This window comes from Alligator mississippiensis, chromosome 5, assembly GCF_030867095.1.
Source record: "Alligator mississippiensis isolate rAllMis1 chromosome 5, rAllMis1, whole genome shotgun sequence".
In the NCBI taxonomy this organism is placed as follows: Eukaryota; Metazoa; Chordata; order Crocodylia; family Alligatoridae; genus Alligator; species Alligator mississippiensis.
In genome coordinates this window covers 128926016-128944824 of record NC_081828.1, presented here as the reverse complement: position 1 = coordinate 128944824, position 18809 = coordinate 128926016, and the positions used below count along the sequence as shown (strand labels likewise).

General features: G+C 38.7%; 1 protein-coding gene across 6 annotated transcripts in view; it reads left to right on the top strand.

The window, feature by feature from the left end:
- The window catches only part of BBS9 (Bardet-Biedl syndrome 9), a 478425-nt gene extending 464903 nt beyond the window's left edge, over window positions 1-13522 (top strand). For all 6 annotated transcript variants that reach the window (XM_019483427.2, XM_019483428.2, XM_014602583.3 and 3 more), the window contains one exon: window positions 9629-13522. In XM_019483427.2, the coding sequence (XP_019338972.1) occupies window positions 9629-9669 (41 nt within the window). In that variant the 3' untranslated portion in view covers window positions 9670-13522. The remainder of the gene's footprint in view (window positions 1-9628) is intronic.
- Window positions 13523-18809: the final 5287 nt, after the last annotated feature.

Genomic DNA, 18809 nt, shown 5'->3' with positions numbered 1-18809 from the left:
TTAAATTAACTCTGAGAGTTTCTTTCTGACATTTGTATCATCCATACAAATAGGATACCTATATTATAACAACACCATTTGGGTCTCAGAACACATTTGCTAAGAGCAGTGCTGTGAGAATAAATGATTTTTCAAGCCACTGGCAGAACCAAAAAATCAAGAAAAAAAATCATTTTGAGATTATGGCTTTTTATTTATTTTTCCAGTGATATAAGTAAAAGTGAACATTGTTGAACCCAAAAATGAAAATTTTGACTTTGGTTTTCACTTTTCTAATGAAGTTGAAATGAGCTGAGAAATGAAACAGCAGCAGGGTTGGTTTTTTCTATTTAACAATGTGATACATTTGAGAAATGTTTCAGTCAATCCAAATGTGCATTTTCAGTAAAAATGTCTAAGTTGAAAAATTTTACACATTATAATTTGCCTGGCAACTGACTCCCCAGCCCAGCCCCTGGCTTCTTTACTTTTCATTCCATCCAGGAAGAGCACACACCAACTGCTGAAGCTTCCTTAGCCTGACGAAGGGTTTTTGAACCCGAAAGCTTGCTTAATAACTATTCTCCAACTATTTGGGTTGGTCTAATAAAAGATATCAAATTCACCCAAGGAACCTTGTCTGCCTAAGTTGAAAAATGCTTTTCAGCTCTAACCAAGAGAGATTTACATGGATTATGAGGAATTCTTCATTTAAACAAGGAGATCCTGCGTGTCTTGTCACTTCTGAGCTGCAGTCAGTCAACATAAATGGAAAACTGCTGTAATTCATATATCTTTAAAGGGTCTTGACTCAATTAATTTCACTGCCATTCATATGAAAATTTTGGAAAATCTTGCCCTAAAGGTAACCTACCCCTGCAGTTTTGCCTATCTGTCACAGGAGTCACTTGTCTGGAGGACAAAAGAGTTGTTAATTGTCATACACCCCAGTGTCATTCCATTTTTGGTGAAGACATACAACAAGAAAAAAACCAACTGTAGACAGCAGTTATTGAGGTAATATAGTATAGCTTTTTAGGCTTTACTATTTAATATAGGCATGTATGGTTCTTGTTGCTATAGAATCTGATGACTGTTTATTAGTTAGTTAACATTTCTGATAAGGCTTGTCAGGAATGTGAAAAATACAGATATAATGAAGAAGGAATTATGATATTGACATTCATACTGTCATAATTATTTGGCATTTAGATTTATACCATGTCCATTACATAACCTCTGAATTAATTTACAGCTCTAACACAAAGTGAGTATTAGCTCCACACTGTTCTCCAGATAATATCAGTGTACCATAATGTCAATGTAGGGAGCAAGCCATTCCAATGCTATATCAAACTGTTCATTGTTTTAAGAGCTTAGTACATGACAAGAAGTATCTGTTCCTGATGAAACATACAATTATTGATTCGGTCACAACTCTTTTGTGAATAAAACTGTTAAAAACACCATTCTTTTTTGTTTTGATCAACTTTTCCTTAATCATTTTAAGTTTTTCCTTGGACGACGCAACATCTAGAGAACTAGAAATGTCTTGACCTTTGACAGTTGAATTTTTAACTCAGATGTTTTCAAAAAGTAAAAAGTTTTCAGCCAAAATTTCAGTTTATTTGAAAATCTATTTTCTTTTGGGAAACACTTTGATATGTTTATCAGCTGCAGAGACCAAATACTGCTTGCCTCTATTATTTAATCCTTTTCTTTATCATCTTGAAGGCAGGCCAAGGTGACACGTTCGAGACCAGCTGGTTCAGAGAGACATAAGCTTTCGTAGGCAACAGCATACTTTGTGTAAGCCCACTCAAGAGCAGCTGTATATAAAAAGATAAAGCTAATGAGAAATGTGGAGGTCCACATTTTTTAAGCAAAATGTATTGCTATAAGCATGTGCCACCATTGCTTCATGATTGGCAGTGACTACCTCTGGGTTTCTAAGTGGAGTTTAAAGTATTGTCATTTTTGCTGTAGAGTCCTATTTCACTTAGTACTGTGCTCCATGAGAGATTCCCTCTCTCTCTGCTATCTATTTGATATTTTTAGAGCTACTTATGCTAGACTCGTTGTCCCTTCACATCTGGTAGTTCTTCCTAAGGACCCATGCCCTTCGAAATCTAGGTTGTTTGAAGAAGCCTGTATCACTTCAAGGAGATGCATAGGTAGAGTTGAGGGATTTACTTATGATCCAACTGCTGTTCATTTTACTTCTTAATGTATTGTTAGTTGCATTTTAAACAATGCAGTTTGAACCAATAGAGGTGTCTGTTGTGTTATGATAGTACAACTTAATGTTCTTATAAATAGTAATAGGCATCTAGATAAATGAAGGTTGTGCTTTCTTTATCTTGTGGTTGCAGGATGGTTTCAGATCACTTCTTGTTAAATATATTATGTATTTTAGAAAAACCTTGGCACAACAAATTGATTTTATAGCTAGAGTTTCAGCCTTAAATCAGAATGTATGCCCTTGTGTTTTAAGATTGCTTTAAGATTGTTTTAAGATTGCTTTGTTCATTTTGTAGTTTAGTTTGTCATTTTGTGGTATAATAGGAGCAAGCTACAGGAGTAGTGTGGTTTACAACAGGAACATGAGGTCACTAGGTCACTTGACATTTCAGCTACAATCTTCCTGTGCTTCTAGAGGCTTCAAATCAGGGCTTTATGTTTTTGAAAATGGATATATCCAATGTGAGAAGGTGGTAGGATGAACTCCAAGAAAACTTTTAAGAAATCTTCACTAGGCTGAAGTTTAGTGATGGAGAGAGAAAACTCCTGCTGCAAGATGAGTTTCCTTTGCAGGTTATCTTACCCAGTACAAAAATAAATTTGCAGGAGGTAAATTGATTTATAAATGAAATTAGTCAGGAAGGATGGAATAAGGGTATTTATTACTTACTGCTGGGGAATTTGGGATGATATGGAAAGTTTCTTTGGAGAAGACAGTTTAAGCCATTTTTGTTAAATCTGATGTATCCTACCCCTTGTCCATCAGTGCGGACAACCACCTGGTATGGACCAATTTAATTGTGCTGTGCAATGGGGGAAGATCTGGAGTGACTACCTGGTGGATACTTGCACTGTATATAGCAAGAAGGTTAACTCCATGCATATCATCATGTGTGAGGAGAATGAAACATTGATGAGATAAAGTTGAGGATAGAAATCCATCACCGTGTGGATATTCGGAATCTTTTTTCTCACCTCACCCAGAATGAAACTGAGACTTTTAAAGCTACACGAAGAAAAGTAGGTTGATAAAAATTTTGTGAGGTAGCCACAGTACTGCTCCATGTCCTTTCTTGTTGTAAACCTCCAAAAAACTTGAATTTGTCAAAAAGGGAAAGGGAAAAAGGAATTGGATGTCAAAAAGAGGTTTGTTTCTCAGAGACAGTTTTTTGACAGTTCTATACACTTTCAGTAGGAATTTAATGTATATTTATACTGTGGGATTTGACCTTAAAGGAAGAGCTCATGTTCTTCCTACAAACTAATCTTATTTATACCATCAAAATTTTGTGCTGTAAATAATCGTTTTGGAATTTGGTTGTATTAATTCAAATATAGACATATTCATAATGCTAAGCTAACATATTTACTTGAATATAAGATGAGTTTTTTCCCCCAATCAGCATTGTGGGGGGAAGTGCCTCATTTATATTTACATACCAGAAAGTGTTTCTGGAGTACCTGTGCTGAAATTTGCAGCAGTGAGGGTTGGGGCCAGAGTCAGATCCACGATGGTCTCCTATTCCCCTCTGCAGTTTCTGCCCTCTTCTCTGTCCCTTTCCCTTTCTTACTGTCATATGCAGCTCACTTCCACATTGTGCCTGGGGAGGGAACAGAGCCTGAGGAGAGTATGACACTAGGACAAAGTAAGAAGGCTGCAACAGAAAGAGGATTGTAGAACACAGGGCAAAGCGACCACCTGATGACCCCCTTGCCACTATTTTCCCTGCAGTAGCAGTGGAAGGCCAATGAATTCAAGACAACACACTGATCATTAGATTCTTCACATGGAAAATTATACCAAATTTATAATTTTCTGTATATAGAATCTAACTGTTGGTGTTCATCTTATATTCAGCGTCATCTTGTACTTGAATAAATATGGTATTTTAGGGCTAGGTGTCTGTCATCACACATTCTCCACACTGGATCATAACTTTGGGTGCATAGTAAGAGCCAGTGAGAGTACCATGCCAGATCTGTAGAAATCTTTTGTCATGTGAAGGAATCCCTGTTATGATGCACAATTATGACATCTTGAGATTAGTTGAATGTTTTACATCCCTTGATGTTCTCCATATATAGGGTAGGTAGCAGAAGAAAAAAGAAGGATGTTAAACTGCTGAATTTAAAATGCTTGTGTTTGTACTTCTCTATTCATAAACTAGGTGTAGTACAGTCAGAGGTAATGTAGGGTTTCCCACATTACTGGGGCATACACTTATATCACCTTTACAAGAATGACAGTCAAATACTCTCTTTGCCATACATTTTTTTGTACTTCTTCTGAAAGTGCCAAACTGGAACCAGCTGTAATGGGGTTTATAGTAGTATAAACTCCAGTCCTTCATGAATTGAACTGAGAATAGTAAATAACTTTATGCAGGCTAGTCGTGACTACCACCCCCAGCTAATATGAGCTCCATCTGAACCAGTAACTGAAAGGTGAAAATAACTTAATCCTGTTATCCAGATTATGATTGATCAATTTCCCTCCGAAAAAGAGAAATCTGGTGCGTAAATCCCGTTCTCCCATGCATGCCACGTCCCAAGTCAAATGTAAAATAAGCTCTTTGAGTTGTACAGTTCTTTCAGAAATGTCTTTCCATCCTTCCCACTTAATGTTTCCATTAAAACATGAAGGTATTCAGTCTCAATTTATCCTGTCACATGATATGATAACTGAATCCTGTTTTTGTAGAGGTTTCTCTCATGTACATAGTATACAAAACATTTTGTAAATAGCTTGTTGCTCTGAATTACCCTGATCCAACTCCATAGTAATGCTAGAAGTAACAAATTCATATTGCACTTCAAGCTACAAAGCACTTCAGACTACTTAGTCACAGTTTATTTGCTATTAACAAGCTATTGTTATTTTCTTGGACTTTGTGAAGCACCATTTTGGCATGTGTCCATGGGAGAAAGATTATATGCTGAGGAAAAGGAAGCTACATTTATTTCCTTAAACAGTTTTATAGTGATAATGAAAATTATGAACAATGGATGGATGGAGTTCTTAGAAGGAAATTTTCATGATTATCAAAAATGTCGTTTAAAGGTGCTGGGAAAAAGTCTGTTTGTCTTATCCTGCTAACAAAGAAGCCAAAATAGCTATTAAATTTGGTCATCTGGAACATTTATTTTTGCCTCCAATATTTTACGAAAACAGTGACTTTTTAACTGTAATTTATTCTGAGGCTGTTTTATGTCTGCTATAGAAATAACATTATTAACTGTCAGTTCATTACATTGTTTCATTTTTCTCCCCTTTCTTTTAGGTGGGAAGAGATAGAGAAAGTGGTGCCTCCCTTCTATAACTTAATCTAAAACCAAAATAACTTTTTGTTCTGCTGCTGTAACTGTCTAGTTTCTGAGTCACTGTACGAAACAGAGGTTGGGGAGTTTTAAGTACTGTAGATTAAACACTTCAAAGCCAGCCTTGACTAATATTTATGTGCATTTAAGACTACACGAATATACAGTAACATCCAGTAAACTCAGCCAGTAATTCATAAGAGTTCAAAATGTTCTGTTTCGAATGATTCATAACAGTGCAAATGATATGAGAAGACCCCTTAGGTCATCCAGTCCAATTGCTCTGCATCTTCTTCTTTACTAATCCCACTGGATTTTCATCTAACCTGTGTTTGAAAACCTCTAATGTAGGTGACTCAGCTACTTCACTAGTCAGTTTATTCCATTTCCTAATTGTCAGGATTTAAATGTTTTCTCATGTTTAAGTTGATTTTTTTTCCATTTTTAGTTTTATTCCACTATGCCTTGTTTGACCAATTTATGACTCTAGAAAATAATCCTTTCCTCTCCTTCTGCAATACCATTCAAACATTACATATCCCTTTAAATGACTTTTTCTCCACCAGCTATTCAAATGGTAATCCCATCAAGTAGTTTTCGGATGTCTTTTAGCACTTATGCCATTTTAATTGCCCTTCTTTGAACTTCCGTTCATTGTTCAAGCTCCTTTTTGTAGAACAAGAGGCTCAAAAGTATATTCTAAATATAGACTTACTGTGACTAAAAATTGTATCTTTACATTCAGTGACCACTTTAAAATGTTTCCTTTGATAGCAAATTAGGACTGCAGTATACTATGATTTTTGGATAAAGGAAGTGTCTCCAGAATACTGAGAACATTGGGATGACAGTTTCTAGAAGACAAATGCAAAAAATATGGCTTTAAGGACAGTCATTAAACTACTGAGGTTGCCATTTATTTGTATGATATTGTCTTGGTGACTCAGATAACTGCAGTTTTAGTCATCATCACAGAACACAAATGAACTCTCCCCCTGCCGGCAATGTCTATGCTCTGTTTGTAACTTTCCTACATTTATACGCTATTTTGAGGATCTAGGTGGTACATATATTTGTGGCAGCCCACTGTACAAAGGCGAATTTCATTATCATGTCCAGGAGGTTCATTCCCAGTTCATAGCTACATCATTATATCTCATTATATCTCAAGAAGTGCTAATATACCGTCATCTGTTCTTGCAGCTTGCAGAGTGTAGCCTTAGTGATCTACAAAGATCATTTGGTTTTCTGTAGAATGAAATATTTTGAGAAGCTTACAGTGGGGAGTGGAGAGGGTGGAAGAAGAATTGATCTAGGAAGAAACTCTCATGAGTCAAGCTGGGGAACCTCTGATACAGAATTTTTAATCTGATACCATGTATTTCTCTCTATCTGTACAAGCTTGCCAGAGCATGCTGCTCCCTGATATTAATTATCTAGCCTACCATGATTTACCATCCGCCAATTTGGTCATTGTGAAATTTGCATTGTTCTACAGATGATTAATGAATGCTGCACATTGGAAAAATGCAGGTCACAGCTCAGAAGACTGGTTGTTGCAGGACAGATCTCCACTTCTCCAGCCATTTTAACTTTACCCAAATGATTCACACCTGCTACATAAATACACCTCACCCTAACTTATTCATGCTAGGGTATGTCCATTCTTTATAAGGGTATAGCCCCTTTTCTGAACATTTTATATTTGTGCGTCTTGCTGTATCAGAAAGTTATAGGAGAGCAAGTTTAATCATGCCTGCTAAATTAATTTTATTCTGCAAAAATGAAAAACTAGTCAGTAAGTCTTAAATGACCTACTAAGTTTTATGAATTTAAGTTATTTATCATTAAGACTGTGTATTTTGTCACTGCAGTTTTTAGGAATAATAATGTGGAGGTTAACAGGAAATAATCAATATCATGGAAATACAGATTTCAAAAGGTTAAAGCTCTGAGACATTACTTAGTCTCAAATGACTTTTAAAAAAAAAATTAACCCAGAAATAAAACATATATTAATTCAAAGTACAAAAGAAACAGATGAGTTACATTTTTGAGTTCATCTGCTTGCCAATGTAGATATGCCCCATGTCTTGATAAATCTTCAGGCCTAAATTTTGCAAAGTAAGTAATGATTTTCAGAGGTCCCAAGTTTAGGAGACAAGTTAAAAGACACTGATTTTCATGCTTTTTAAAATAAAAGGACTTTTAAAGTGTCCTTGTCCTATGAATGACCTCTGGCAATCTAAATTACATTGGCCTAATATCACAGTGCAAACTTGTGCCCTCTGAGATTCTCTCAGCCTTATGGTGGCTTCTGACTCTCTATCTCATGTGTTTCAAACTGGTGTTCCCCTGAGGTATTTTAAGTTGAATCTTAACTGTTTCTTCTCCATTTTACTAATCTCTCTAGGCTGCTGGCAGTATTTCTTGCTCCTTTTAGGTCTTGCAGTTCATCTCAGTTCATTGTAATCTGCATGTACTGCTCACTCCTTCTAGATCATTAATTAAGATATTAAATGAGATGGAACCAAATGCTGATCCCTCTGGCACCCCAGCATGTGCTGTGGGTTAAGAGTTTTGAACAAAGGAGCTGCTATGCCAGAGCTGACCTTTGTAAACCTAAATTGGTTCTCAACATGGTAATTTTAATTGTCCTTTTAAAAAAAATAGGCACTTTGACAAGGGGGAGCCTCAGAGCCCCTTGGGGAATTGAAGATCTTGCTGAGAATCCACTGCTTTTGGTCTTTTGTATCACCAGGCTCTTATCATTGAGCTCCTGCTCGCTATTAGCTTTTCTGACATTTTACAACTCCAGTCTTAAGGCTCTAAGTAGTTTGTTCATCTTCCTACTGTCAGATGCAGGCACATGCTGAAATGCCCAAGAGCCAAAGCCACTGACCATTAGGAAAATCTACAAACATATGGGCAGGGTGAGTTATGCCCCTGTAACTGGAGGTGAGAGATCTTAGTTTTAGTTAAACTAGCACAAAAGGCTGTAAGGACATGCTTATTGAGGCATCATGGCCTAGTAGACAGAGTGATTGAACAGGGACTCAGAAAACCCAAAGACTTTTTCATTGCTCTGCTTACCTGCTAGATACCTTAAGTGAAATCGCTGTGCCTCATTGTGTGCCTCAGTCTCCTCCCATGTAAAAAGAAGATAATGATACTGACTTCCTTTGTAAAGTGCTCTGAAAATCTACTGCTGAAAAACTCCATATGAGAGCTTACCACTTATCTTTATGTTATTATTTTAGTTTAATTTAGGCTTATTTTGGTTTACCTCGTGTCAGCTTGACATAGTTTTGAATAAAAGCACAATCAGTCACTCTTAACCTGAAATAACAATGAACAAAGGGGCTTGTGCTGGTTTAACTGAACCAAGTTTAATTCAACTGTTCACACTGGTGTTTAGACGAGGCTATATTTTGACCATTCACTATTCCCTTTCTCAATATTAAAGTTAATTCAAATAACTGTTTACCACTTTGTTCCAGATTTCTTGCTTCCTTCATATCTGCATTTCTATCAGCTCCAAGACTGACTTACTGTTGCACAGTTAGCTTTTTAATATGGCTGAATAAAGAAAAATGCTCTGATACTAGTTTCCTATTTCTGTCTGGCCAAAAGTGTCACCTTGCATATTCAACAACAGTCTTTATTAATAAACATGAAAGGCTTGATTCTTTATTGCATTGCAGCTAATTATACTAGTGCAAGCTATGTTTAAAAGGCAACTAAATCTGAATGGGAACAAATTATGCCCACTTGCATATGTATTCTGTTATTTTTTCCCCCTTGGAAAAAAAATAGTACGTGATCATGTAAACTAAAAACCATAAAATGGGCCAGAATAAATTTGAATGGACTTGTTCAGCAATTTCCTAACTTTTTGAGTGATTGACTTTGTTATTTTATCACTCTTTAGGCATAGTGACTTTGTATGCATGTAATGCTCGAGTGTCTCTACCTACAACCAAAACCTTTCTAAACTGTGGTAGAATCAACAATTGTTACATGAAGTTGCAAAACATATCCCAATTTTTTAAATATTGTCATCTTTCTTTCTTTTTCTCTCTCCTTTTAGATTTATCCCAGAGTGTACTGGATGAAGCAGAAAAGCCATGAAATTCTGAAGATTTTCCTCAGGAGAATATATCTATCTGATGTCAAATGCATTCACAATGCAGAAGTACGAATCTGTGTATTTTACTCGGTACCAAATGGAGCCTCCAGGAAGAAAAGGCTCTAAAAACTGCACAAAAAAGTTCCATTCACATCAAATTGATTGGATCTTCCGGCCAACCACTAGATTTAGCATCCTTTCTGTGAACAAAGTCTAACCACTTACCAAACTGTTGTAAGGTACATTTATGTTAATCTGCAATATCAGCTCTCCATAAGGACTCTGTTGATTGATCAAAGAGTGTTTGCACACACTTAAAAGCAACCTTTGTTTCTGGATATATTTTATCTGATTGTTAAGATATTCTGTACTCTTCCTCCCTTCGAGATTACATTACCGTTTTCTCATAATGTCACAGTTTTGACAAAAGATAACTATCTTCTTTCCTCCTCTGCTAACCAATCTCAATTTCTACACAGCTGAATTCACCACCAAAAGAAAGGCTGATAATCCACCAAGTTTCCTCTATTCCCCATCCCTGATATATACTTCTACTCTCAAGAGATAGAGTAAAATATAGTTACTTGATATAAAGACCATAGTGTCTCCAACCCTTTTGCCATGAAGTCACTGCAAAGAGAAGTAAAATTTACATTTAAAGTTCTGTGAGCACCATGACACGCCAATCTTTTCCTGCATTAAATGTGATACTTATATCTGTAATTCTGATTAGGGTCAAGATTTTCAAACGTGATGAGTGATTATGAATGCCTTAATTGCTTAACCCAAGTTGAGACAGCTTAAAGAGGATCTCAGTTTTAGAACATGCTGAGCAGTCACTCTCTGAAAATCAAGTCCAAGAAGGTGTCTCAGTTGGAACATCCAAAGTGGAAGCACCTAAAAACACCTTTGAAAATCTTGGCCTGGTTTTCTGAAGTGTCAGGTACACAAATGAATTCTTGAGAGTAACATGAATGTAATGTCAATATAAAGCTGCATATAATGGCCTCAAGATAACAGAGACCTAGCTCTGAGCATAGGAAATATGTCTTTTTGTTTTGGCCTATTGGTGGAAATACAAAATAAGAAGTTTTGACTTGTTCAGCAGCATGCGTAAAATGAATGGTACGTCTCATTTTGTAACAGATACATTGCAAAATCTTCCTTCACACTTGGCACCCTTGGTGGCTGGATCAGCACAAGCACCAAAAAGCTTAATAACATAGAGATTCACTATTCCGAGAAAAGATCCCTCCAACTCAGTTTGGAGAACTTTGGGATGGGGTGATGGCTGTAGATTTGTACTGCTTTTTACCAACAGTAGTCTGTGCTGTACCTGTCCTGTGGATAGTGATGGGACTTGATTCTCCAAGACTTCCTGTCTAGGAGCCTTCATTACCACTAAATCTACTTTTAACTTCTTCCCACCTCCCCAATGCCAAAAATATTTGTTCCCATCCTGCAACAGTTGTGCATTGCCAGTAGGCTCCTAGGTATCCTTGTGGTACTGCTCTATCTCAATAAAGTAGATGTAACGGTAGTTATGCAGAACTTTTTTAACAGATGAACTATTAAATGAAGCCAAGTGATAAGGAAGCAGAGGAAAGCCACATGTGGCCCTGGAACTCGTTTAACATGCAGCGGTCCCATCTGGTTGGTCTTGTTCTCTAGTAGACCTCAAAGACCTTCCAGGCACAAGGATGAAGCTCCCTACTTCTTTCCCTGAGGGGGCAATCACCATCCCTCTGCTTGCAGTGGAACAATTGCTTGTGCAGAGTTTTTTTTGCTATCGCATCCCTCCCGCATGTTTTTCTGCAGGAGGGCAGTATCAAAATCATCATAAGGAGACACCTGCCCTCCAGCTCTGTGAAAATTGTACAATAAAAGAATCTCCCCATAGTCTCTATATACACCTCAGTGACTAAAGAAAATCCATGGGAGCTAATCAGTTACTGTAGCTATTAGGCTTAAACTTTAACCACAGGTCTCAGATCTTCTCTTGTGTACTATTAGTGGCTACTAGATAATCTAAAGAAGTCAACTGCAATTACTATTAAAATCCCATACTATAGAAGTGCCATTACAATGTAGATTCCTGAGCCAAAGAATTCTATACTGTTATATACAGCATCTGGAAAGGAAAACATATGGCTTTAGTGGGATATATTATAGTGTAGCAATTATCATTATTGGGTATGATCCAAACACTCAAAACTGTCATCAACTTTAGTGGAAATTTTGAGTAAGCAGTGAATAGAGGTTCAGGTCAATTATATGTGTCTATTTCTATAACTTTTATAACAGTGAAGTGTGTTAGCTTTGGTGTTGCTTCTGTTGGCCTATTCTATGCTAAGCTTTGCAAGATGAAGTCTCTGTGGGGAATTAACCTATAATACTTCTGAAGGGGAAAAAAGGAATAGCTAGAGAACAAAGAAAGAGAAAATAGTGCATAGTGATAATTTATGGTCTCTTTTTGTCTCATGATATATTGTGGCATTCAGTAGTATCATCAGGTTTTAAAACAGATGTATTTACCCTGGGTATAAAAATAATTTGTTTTTCCCATGGCCATGTAATCCAATGAATTTAGAGGAAATCAGTCATTGCAGTTTAGTTGCTTACCTAATAGTGTAAAAGGAACCAACATGAAGAAGCTCTCAGAAGTTCTCAAATGCAGTATGAATGAAAAATCTCATCTTTCTGGCTGAAAAAGTAATCAGGCCAAGTTACAAGTTAGAAAAAATAGAGAGTCAGCCAACTCCAAAATATAAAAGGAAAAGGGGACCAAAGTTCCAAACACCAGAGTGCTTGAAGTCAAGGAAGGTACTTCTGGCTAGGTGATTCTGTTATGTGCAGGATTTGCACCAGCACTCAGTCAGCTGTACTATTAATAAGAGACCACATTATTTAAAAATAAGGTTGGGGTTGTAAATACAATTTTCTAGTTATTTATGCTCTAAAGAAATACTCATTTTAAAAAAAAACATTCTTACTTGGAGTGAAGCAAGCTTTAAATATGCAGTGTGTCTATTCTTCATCAGATTACTTGAAGAAAATGCTATATTTTTATGTAAGGTTTAGTGCAAAAAAAAACCTTGAACTGGTCATTTTATCAAAAGCAATTATAGATATAGTTAGAGGTAGAAATAGGAAGCACATTGTGATATTATAAAAGCCATCCTCTCAGTGGTACCAACTTTTTTATTGTTTATATCTACTGCTCTTTGAAATGCATTTTCTAAAGTAAGTTGTGCTATAAAATGAAATATACATTTGATTTTCTTTGAACTACAGAATGCTTATAAAATGTTTACTAAATGATATTTGTCCAAGGTTTTTTTCTTCAAGTTTTTTCATTCAATTCCCCCGCCCCCTTCTTTCCTTCACTCTCTTGTGTGTTTGTTTTGGGAGTTTTCACCCTTGCATTTTAGAACAATACACTAAAAGGTTTATTTCTATATTGACCAACATGCAGCTGTTTCTGAAAGTCTGGGCTCAGCTAAACTTTTTGGGTTTCAAGACCCTGTGGTTTGTACATCCCCAAAATGATTCTTCAGTCCAATTAATGTTCAGCTAAAGCAAGGAATCACAACAAATCTGTATTTCCCAGGAACTGGATTTCATTTTAGTATTGTATGCGTTTCTCCTCTTCAGCTTTTACTCTGCAGACTGAATTAGATGTATGCCTGAATGTTCTTATCTTTGTTCTCATAGTGCATCTAAAAAGTAATTTGCTGCCATGAACTAAGGTATGCTGCGCAGAGATTGTAATTTCTATGTGAAACCCTTTACAATAGAAAAAAGCATTACAGTCTATGCATTATGCTGAATAAATATCTTTTCTTCTCATCAATATATCCTGTTTACAAATTCTCTATTCCAAAACCCAAGCAGCTATGAGACTTAAATATATATGACAATATTGTAGTGGCGTGCCTGGATTTCTATGTTTACTGCTTTGAAATTAGTCTTTTTTTGTAGTTTTGAATCTCAACACAAAACTTCCTTTACTCTGACAACCTTGTGTAACCTAAGGTCCCTCCAGTAGTTACATGTGCACTTTGTAGTTGAGTTAGAACCTCTGCAACTTCAGTGACTCTTGAGGCAAGTGAGTGCTCTTAATTCCAGCTGGAAACAGTGAAAGATTCATGCTGCTCAGTGCCTCACAGGAAGCATTCAGCATCTGGCAGGATTAGGCCTGTCCTTAGCAACTTTGATCCTGGTTTGCCTTCAGGTGCATCAGTTTTCCAGAACATATCATTTGGAGACTTCAGTAGACCATGCATTAAAGACAACTAGATGTTGACAGCCATTGGTGGTTTTAAAGTAAGAAATTCCTGCTCTGCTTGATCATCCTCTATATTTCAATTTCTTGCAGTGTTGTGTAATGTTGAACAGTATTGGAAATTCCCACGCCCAATTTTATCCCAAACCTACTATTTAAGATGACAGGAAGGTTGGAATCTGAAGTATCAAAAATAGGATTCAAACAAATGCTAAGAAAAATTAATTGTTTGGCAAACTTAGTTTATCTCCTTTACTGATGTCCATATTCCTTAACTGTGACTGACGGATCACAGCACAGAGATCTAGCAGTTTTATTGGCATTAATAAGTGATTTAATTAGTATGGGGATGGAAGCGTAATATACTTAAATGATTCAACCCATTATCCCCTGGTAAGATGTCTTGGCTACCATATCTTTACATCTGCTGTTGCCAGGAGTACAAAAGAAGTGCAAGAAGCAAAGATATATCCCAACTCTTAGTTGTTATTAATAACTTCTTCAGTGTTTCACAGATATTTCTATGCTGTGGGAATCTGAAGAGACAACATAGCATTCTGCTTATAGACTCGGTCATTTATATAATGTGAGGTTCTTTCACTGCTTGTGACCACATTATTACATGTGCACTCTGTTAAAAGTTGAGCTCAAAATCTTTTTTTTCCAAATAAAAAGACTGAACAAAAGTATTTGGGTAAAATAACAAGTATTAAAAATTAACTAAGAGTACTAGATCTAGAGACTTTAGGGCTAAGTACAAACAGCCAAAAAGCCCAAGACTGAATCGATTCAGCCTTTGCAGGTTAGTCTAAGCTGCAGAGATTAAAATGAGAAACAGCAGGACACACACTCACATTTGATTCAGGGAATGCAGCCACATGCTGCAGTGGCTCAGGCAAGAAACTGGGGGGGGTGGAGCCAGAGGACAGCTCTCTGGCATGAAGCCAGCATGGGCTGTGTGTTTGCTTCTTCTTCCTGCTGCCCCCAAGGTGTCTGGGATTCGCAGTCCACAACCACAGCAGCAGGACTCTGCAGTGTTGCCCATCACTTCCTCTTCCTGCTTCCAGGTACGTCTGGGATTTATAGCCCACAGTTGTAGCCAGCAGTAAGTTTTTAGCAGGGCAGGGCAGCTCTGTACTCTGGGGAACGGAAGTTTAATCCCCCTCCCTGGCCCCAGGCCTCAGCTGGGGTATGCCTGGGTTTGTTGGGGCTGTCCCTGCCTCGCCCCCACCCCCACCCCCACTCCTTTGCTGAAGTAGACAGCACATCCCAGCCCAGACCAGGGCTGAAAATCATGCTGGGGTGCTGGGGGACTCTGATTTAACTTGAACCAAGAAGGAGTCTGGGACAGAAGTTTCATTAACTGGTTTGACCCAAATCAGTTAAGTCTGATACTACATTCAACCAGTTTTATCCTAAACCAGTTTCAGCCATTTTGACCCTGGTTTATGTACACTGAAATTCAGTTCTGTTACAGGTTTAAATCAGTTTCTGATGACTGAAACCAGTTTAAATGCAACTTCCATCCCTAACCTAGGACATAAATCAATAGGTGTTAGAAAGAAACTTTTCCAGCCAGTGGCTTATTTTATAACTGTGTATTGTAGGCAGTGACGTACCACGAGTCTCTGGCACCCAGGGGCCAATGCTTACATTTGTGCCCCACTTCCCTCTCGCCTTTCTCATAGCAATACTTAAAAATACTTAAAGTCACATTGCGCGATAAGAACTCTGAAGGGCCCAGCTGGCGCCCCCCCCCACCCCAAGCTGGTGCCCAGGGGCCATGCCTTTCCCCACCCCCTGTCAGTCCACCACTGATTGCAAGGCTTCTTATTTCTTCCCCTCAAGCAGCTGGTGCTGTCTGACTTCTAGGAAAATGGTAGTGCCAGATTCTATTCAACCTATTATGCATCTAGGTACAGATAGGCAACTGAAAGCCTTCTTTACCCTGTTCAAGTCCCAAAACTCCATGAATGAATCTACATTTGTAATACATCAACATATGCTTAAGAGCGAGTCAGAAGGAAGCTGTGACAAGAGGGAGGATGTTTCCACCTTTGGCATTAACTATTTTTCAGGGACTCAATATGCCAATGTCTATTTAGATGCCTAACAAGACAAATAGAATCTGGCCCCCCAGTGTTTCCAAAATGGCCACTGGGATGGGTTGGCCCATTCCTTTTCAGTCCGTCAAAACAGCATTTTTCTCCATGGGATACAACTGGTCTGTTAAAAACTACCCATTTTAAAGTTATTATGCTTCTCACTATAGTACCTTAGACTTAGTACAGTGCTAATAGACTATATTTTTGAAATGGTTGTTTAGTGCCATTGTAGTTTATATTTTCATCCTAAAATGTTTCTTTGGAAATTCATAGCTTTTGTTCTTGGAAAAACAATTAAGAATCTAGAAGAAAATGATAGTGTTTGCTAAGAACACTTTAACTTTGTGAGCAGGCTAGGAGCTCAGAATGTTTCATAAGCAGGAATGATCAGTACAGACCATTATCCACAAAACACCACCCCACAGAAGCTGCCCTGCTGGGTACCAACTAATATTGTATGCAACCAAAGAAACATAAAATACAACCTTTGTTCCAATTATGTAAGCTAGTGGCTGGTCAGTGATCCTTAGATTGGATGTTGATACTAAACCAGTATTATAAGCTGCTGAAAGGCCTAGACCAGCTTCAATGAATGTGACTATTCTACCACTATTTTTGGTGGGATCAGAATCATTTCTTAACCTATTAGTTCATTAGAAGCACATGCTGTAGCAGCACACTTATAAATAAATACATTTGCTCCTAACTAAATGTTGACATAATTAGTGAGAATTAGTCAAAAAGGGCAGCATTTACCATAGATTGCCAAAATAGTCATCTTAAGTATACTATTGTATACATTGTACAATTACTGCATTCCACCCCAAAGTGGCTGTCTCACAAAGGATGTTATATTTTATGCGGGACCTTTCAGCTTGAAAAAAACCAAAGTACTTTGTCATCTCTAATATATAGGAATTATTCTTCTTACTTCTGAAATGCAGTCATTTCCAGGATGAAACAGCAAAAGCAAGACTTAGAAAACAAGTTAAGAAAAATGCCCTCTCTTTCTGAAGCTGTCAAAAGAATGTATTTTCAGAAGGAAGTTTTGGTAAGCCGAATACCATTACCCAGTTTGGGATTTGTTCTGTACAGCACACTAATATCCCTTCTTTGAAAAATATCCTAAATGAAGGCAGAAGGCAGTGTAAATTTGCACCTTTCTAGGCAAACTAAATCAGAGATGTGTAGTATAAGCAGTAACAGGGGGTATTTAAGTACCTTCAGAGCATGTTAGCCTTCTGCTTATGAAAGCTTATGCTATACATCTCTGATTTAGATAATCTATAAAAACCTTGTTACTCAGTAATTTTGTGCAGCTCCTAGAGTCATTAACCCCTGGATTGTCCTCATAATACATGAAACTAGTTTTAAGGACTCGTTAGGTGGCTCAAAACCAAACCACTCAGGGCAGGATTGCCTCTGATCTGTATTACCCAGCTCATGTTACACGAAGATGTAGCCACTCTAGGCTACACTTTAATGTAAATCCCCTCCCCCCTGCTGGCCTGGATCAGACCCATTGCCCCTCTCTGCCCTCCCCAGCACCCCAGATCCCTGCTCACTGCCCCTTTGCCTTGCCCTGCTTATTTATGGCTGTTTGTGCTCCCTGTCCTGGGGGAGTAGGCAGGGAAGGGTTAACCAACCACCACCACCACTGCTGCTATCTAAGCAGGCTCAGCCCAGAGAATAGCAGCAGCCTAGGGGTTGCAGTTGCAGCTGGGCAGGCAGGTTAATCCTTCTCTGCCTGCTCCCTTGGGATAGGCAGCACATGCAGCCCCAAGTGGGGAGTAGAGGGTGGGAGAGAACCCCAACATTGTGAGGGTAGGGGGAAGGGGTCCAGCCCAGAATGGGAGGGGGGAGTTCTTATTTTTCAGTCCTCCAGGCCCCTGCTGGCTTGAGAAATGTGACTACTTGAGTTTATTTATCATCCTCAGCAATCCCTCACAGTTGAGGATTGGCTTCCCTGATCTGGGTTTCTTTTGCAACTCAGGCACATGTTCTGTGTGGGTTCAGTACCTCTGCATACTTGGTTCATTCCGCAACACATCTACATATGCATCTACTCCAGCTCAGACTTACTCTGGTGTAAGCTAAGCCTGAGTAAGTGTTTTTGGGCAGGTGTCTACACAAAGGCTTTTGGAGCAGCTCTAGGCTCTGGCTGCAGCTGCCTGGCAGCCCTCTTTAAAAACCAGCCATGCTCTCTGGCCAGCCTCTTCCTTGCCCAGGCGCAGCATGCCAAGCACAGGGACAGCACATGACAGCTTTCTCCTTGGCCACTCTGCCTCCCCGCACTATGGCTGCTCCAGCCCCTGGCCCTGGCAACAATGACCAGCGCCCCACAACCCTGCTGGCTGCCGTGATAGCTTTGCTGGCCCATTGCACTGACTGCCACCTGGCCTATGACTGTCTTGCCCCACCCAGCTCTCCCATAACCATCTACTGCCTGCCAAGCCACAGCATGCCTACCACCACCAGGGATGCCGATGAAGGGCTCCACAGTGCCACCACCAGGTCTGCTGTCACCCTCTTGGGCCTCCAGCCCCGCCACCTCTGGACCCCCGCACCAGCCAGCACTGGTAACTGCATGTCATGAAGCACACCTGGGATGACAAGAAGTGGCTGAACAGCTTCTACGTGACCCATGCTATCTTCTGGGACCTGCTCCAGCAGTTCCAGACCCACCTGTAGTGGCAGGACACCAGCATGCACCCGGCCCTCCATGCTGACACCCACCTGGCCCTTGTTCTGC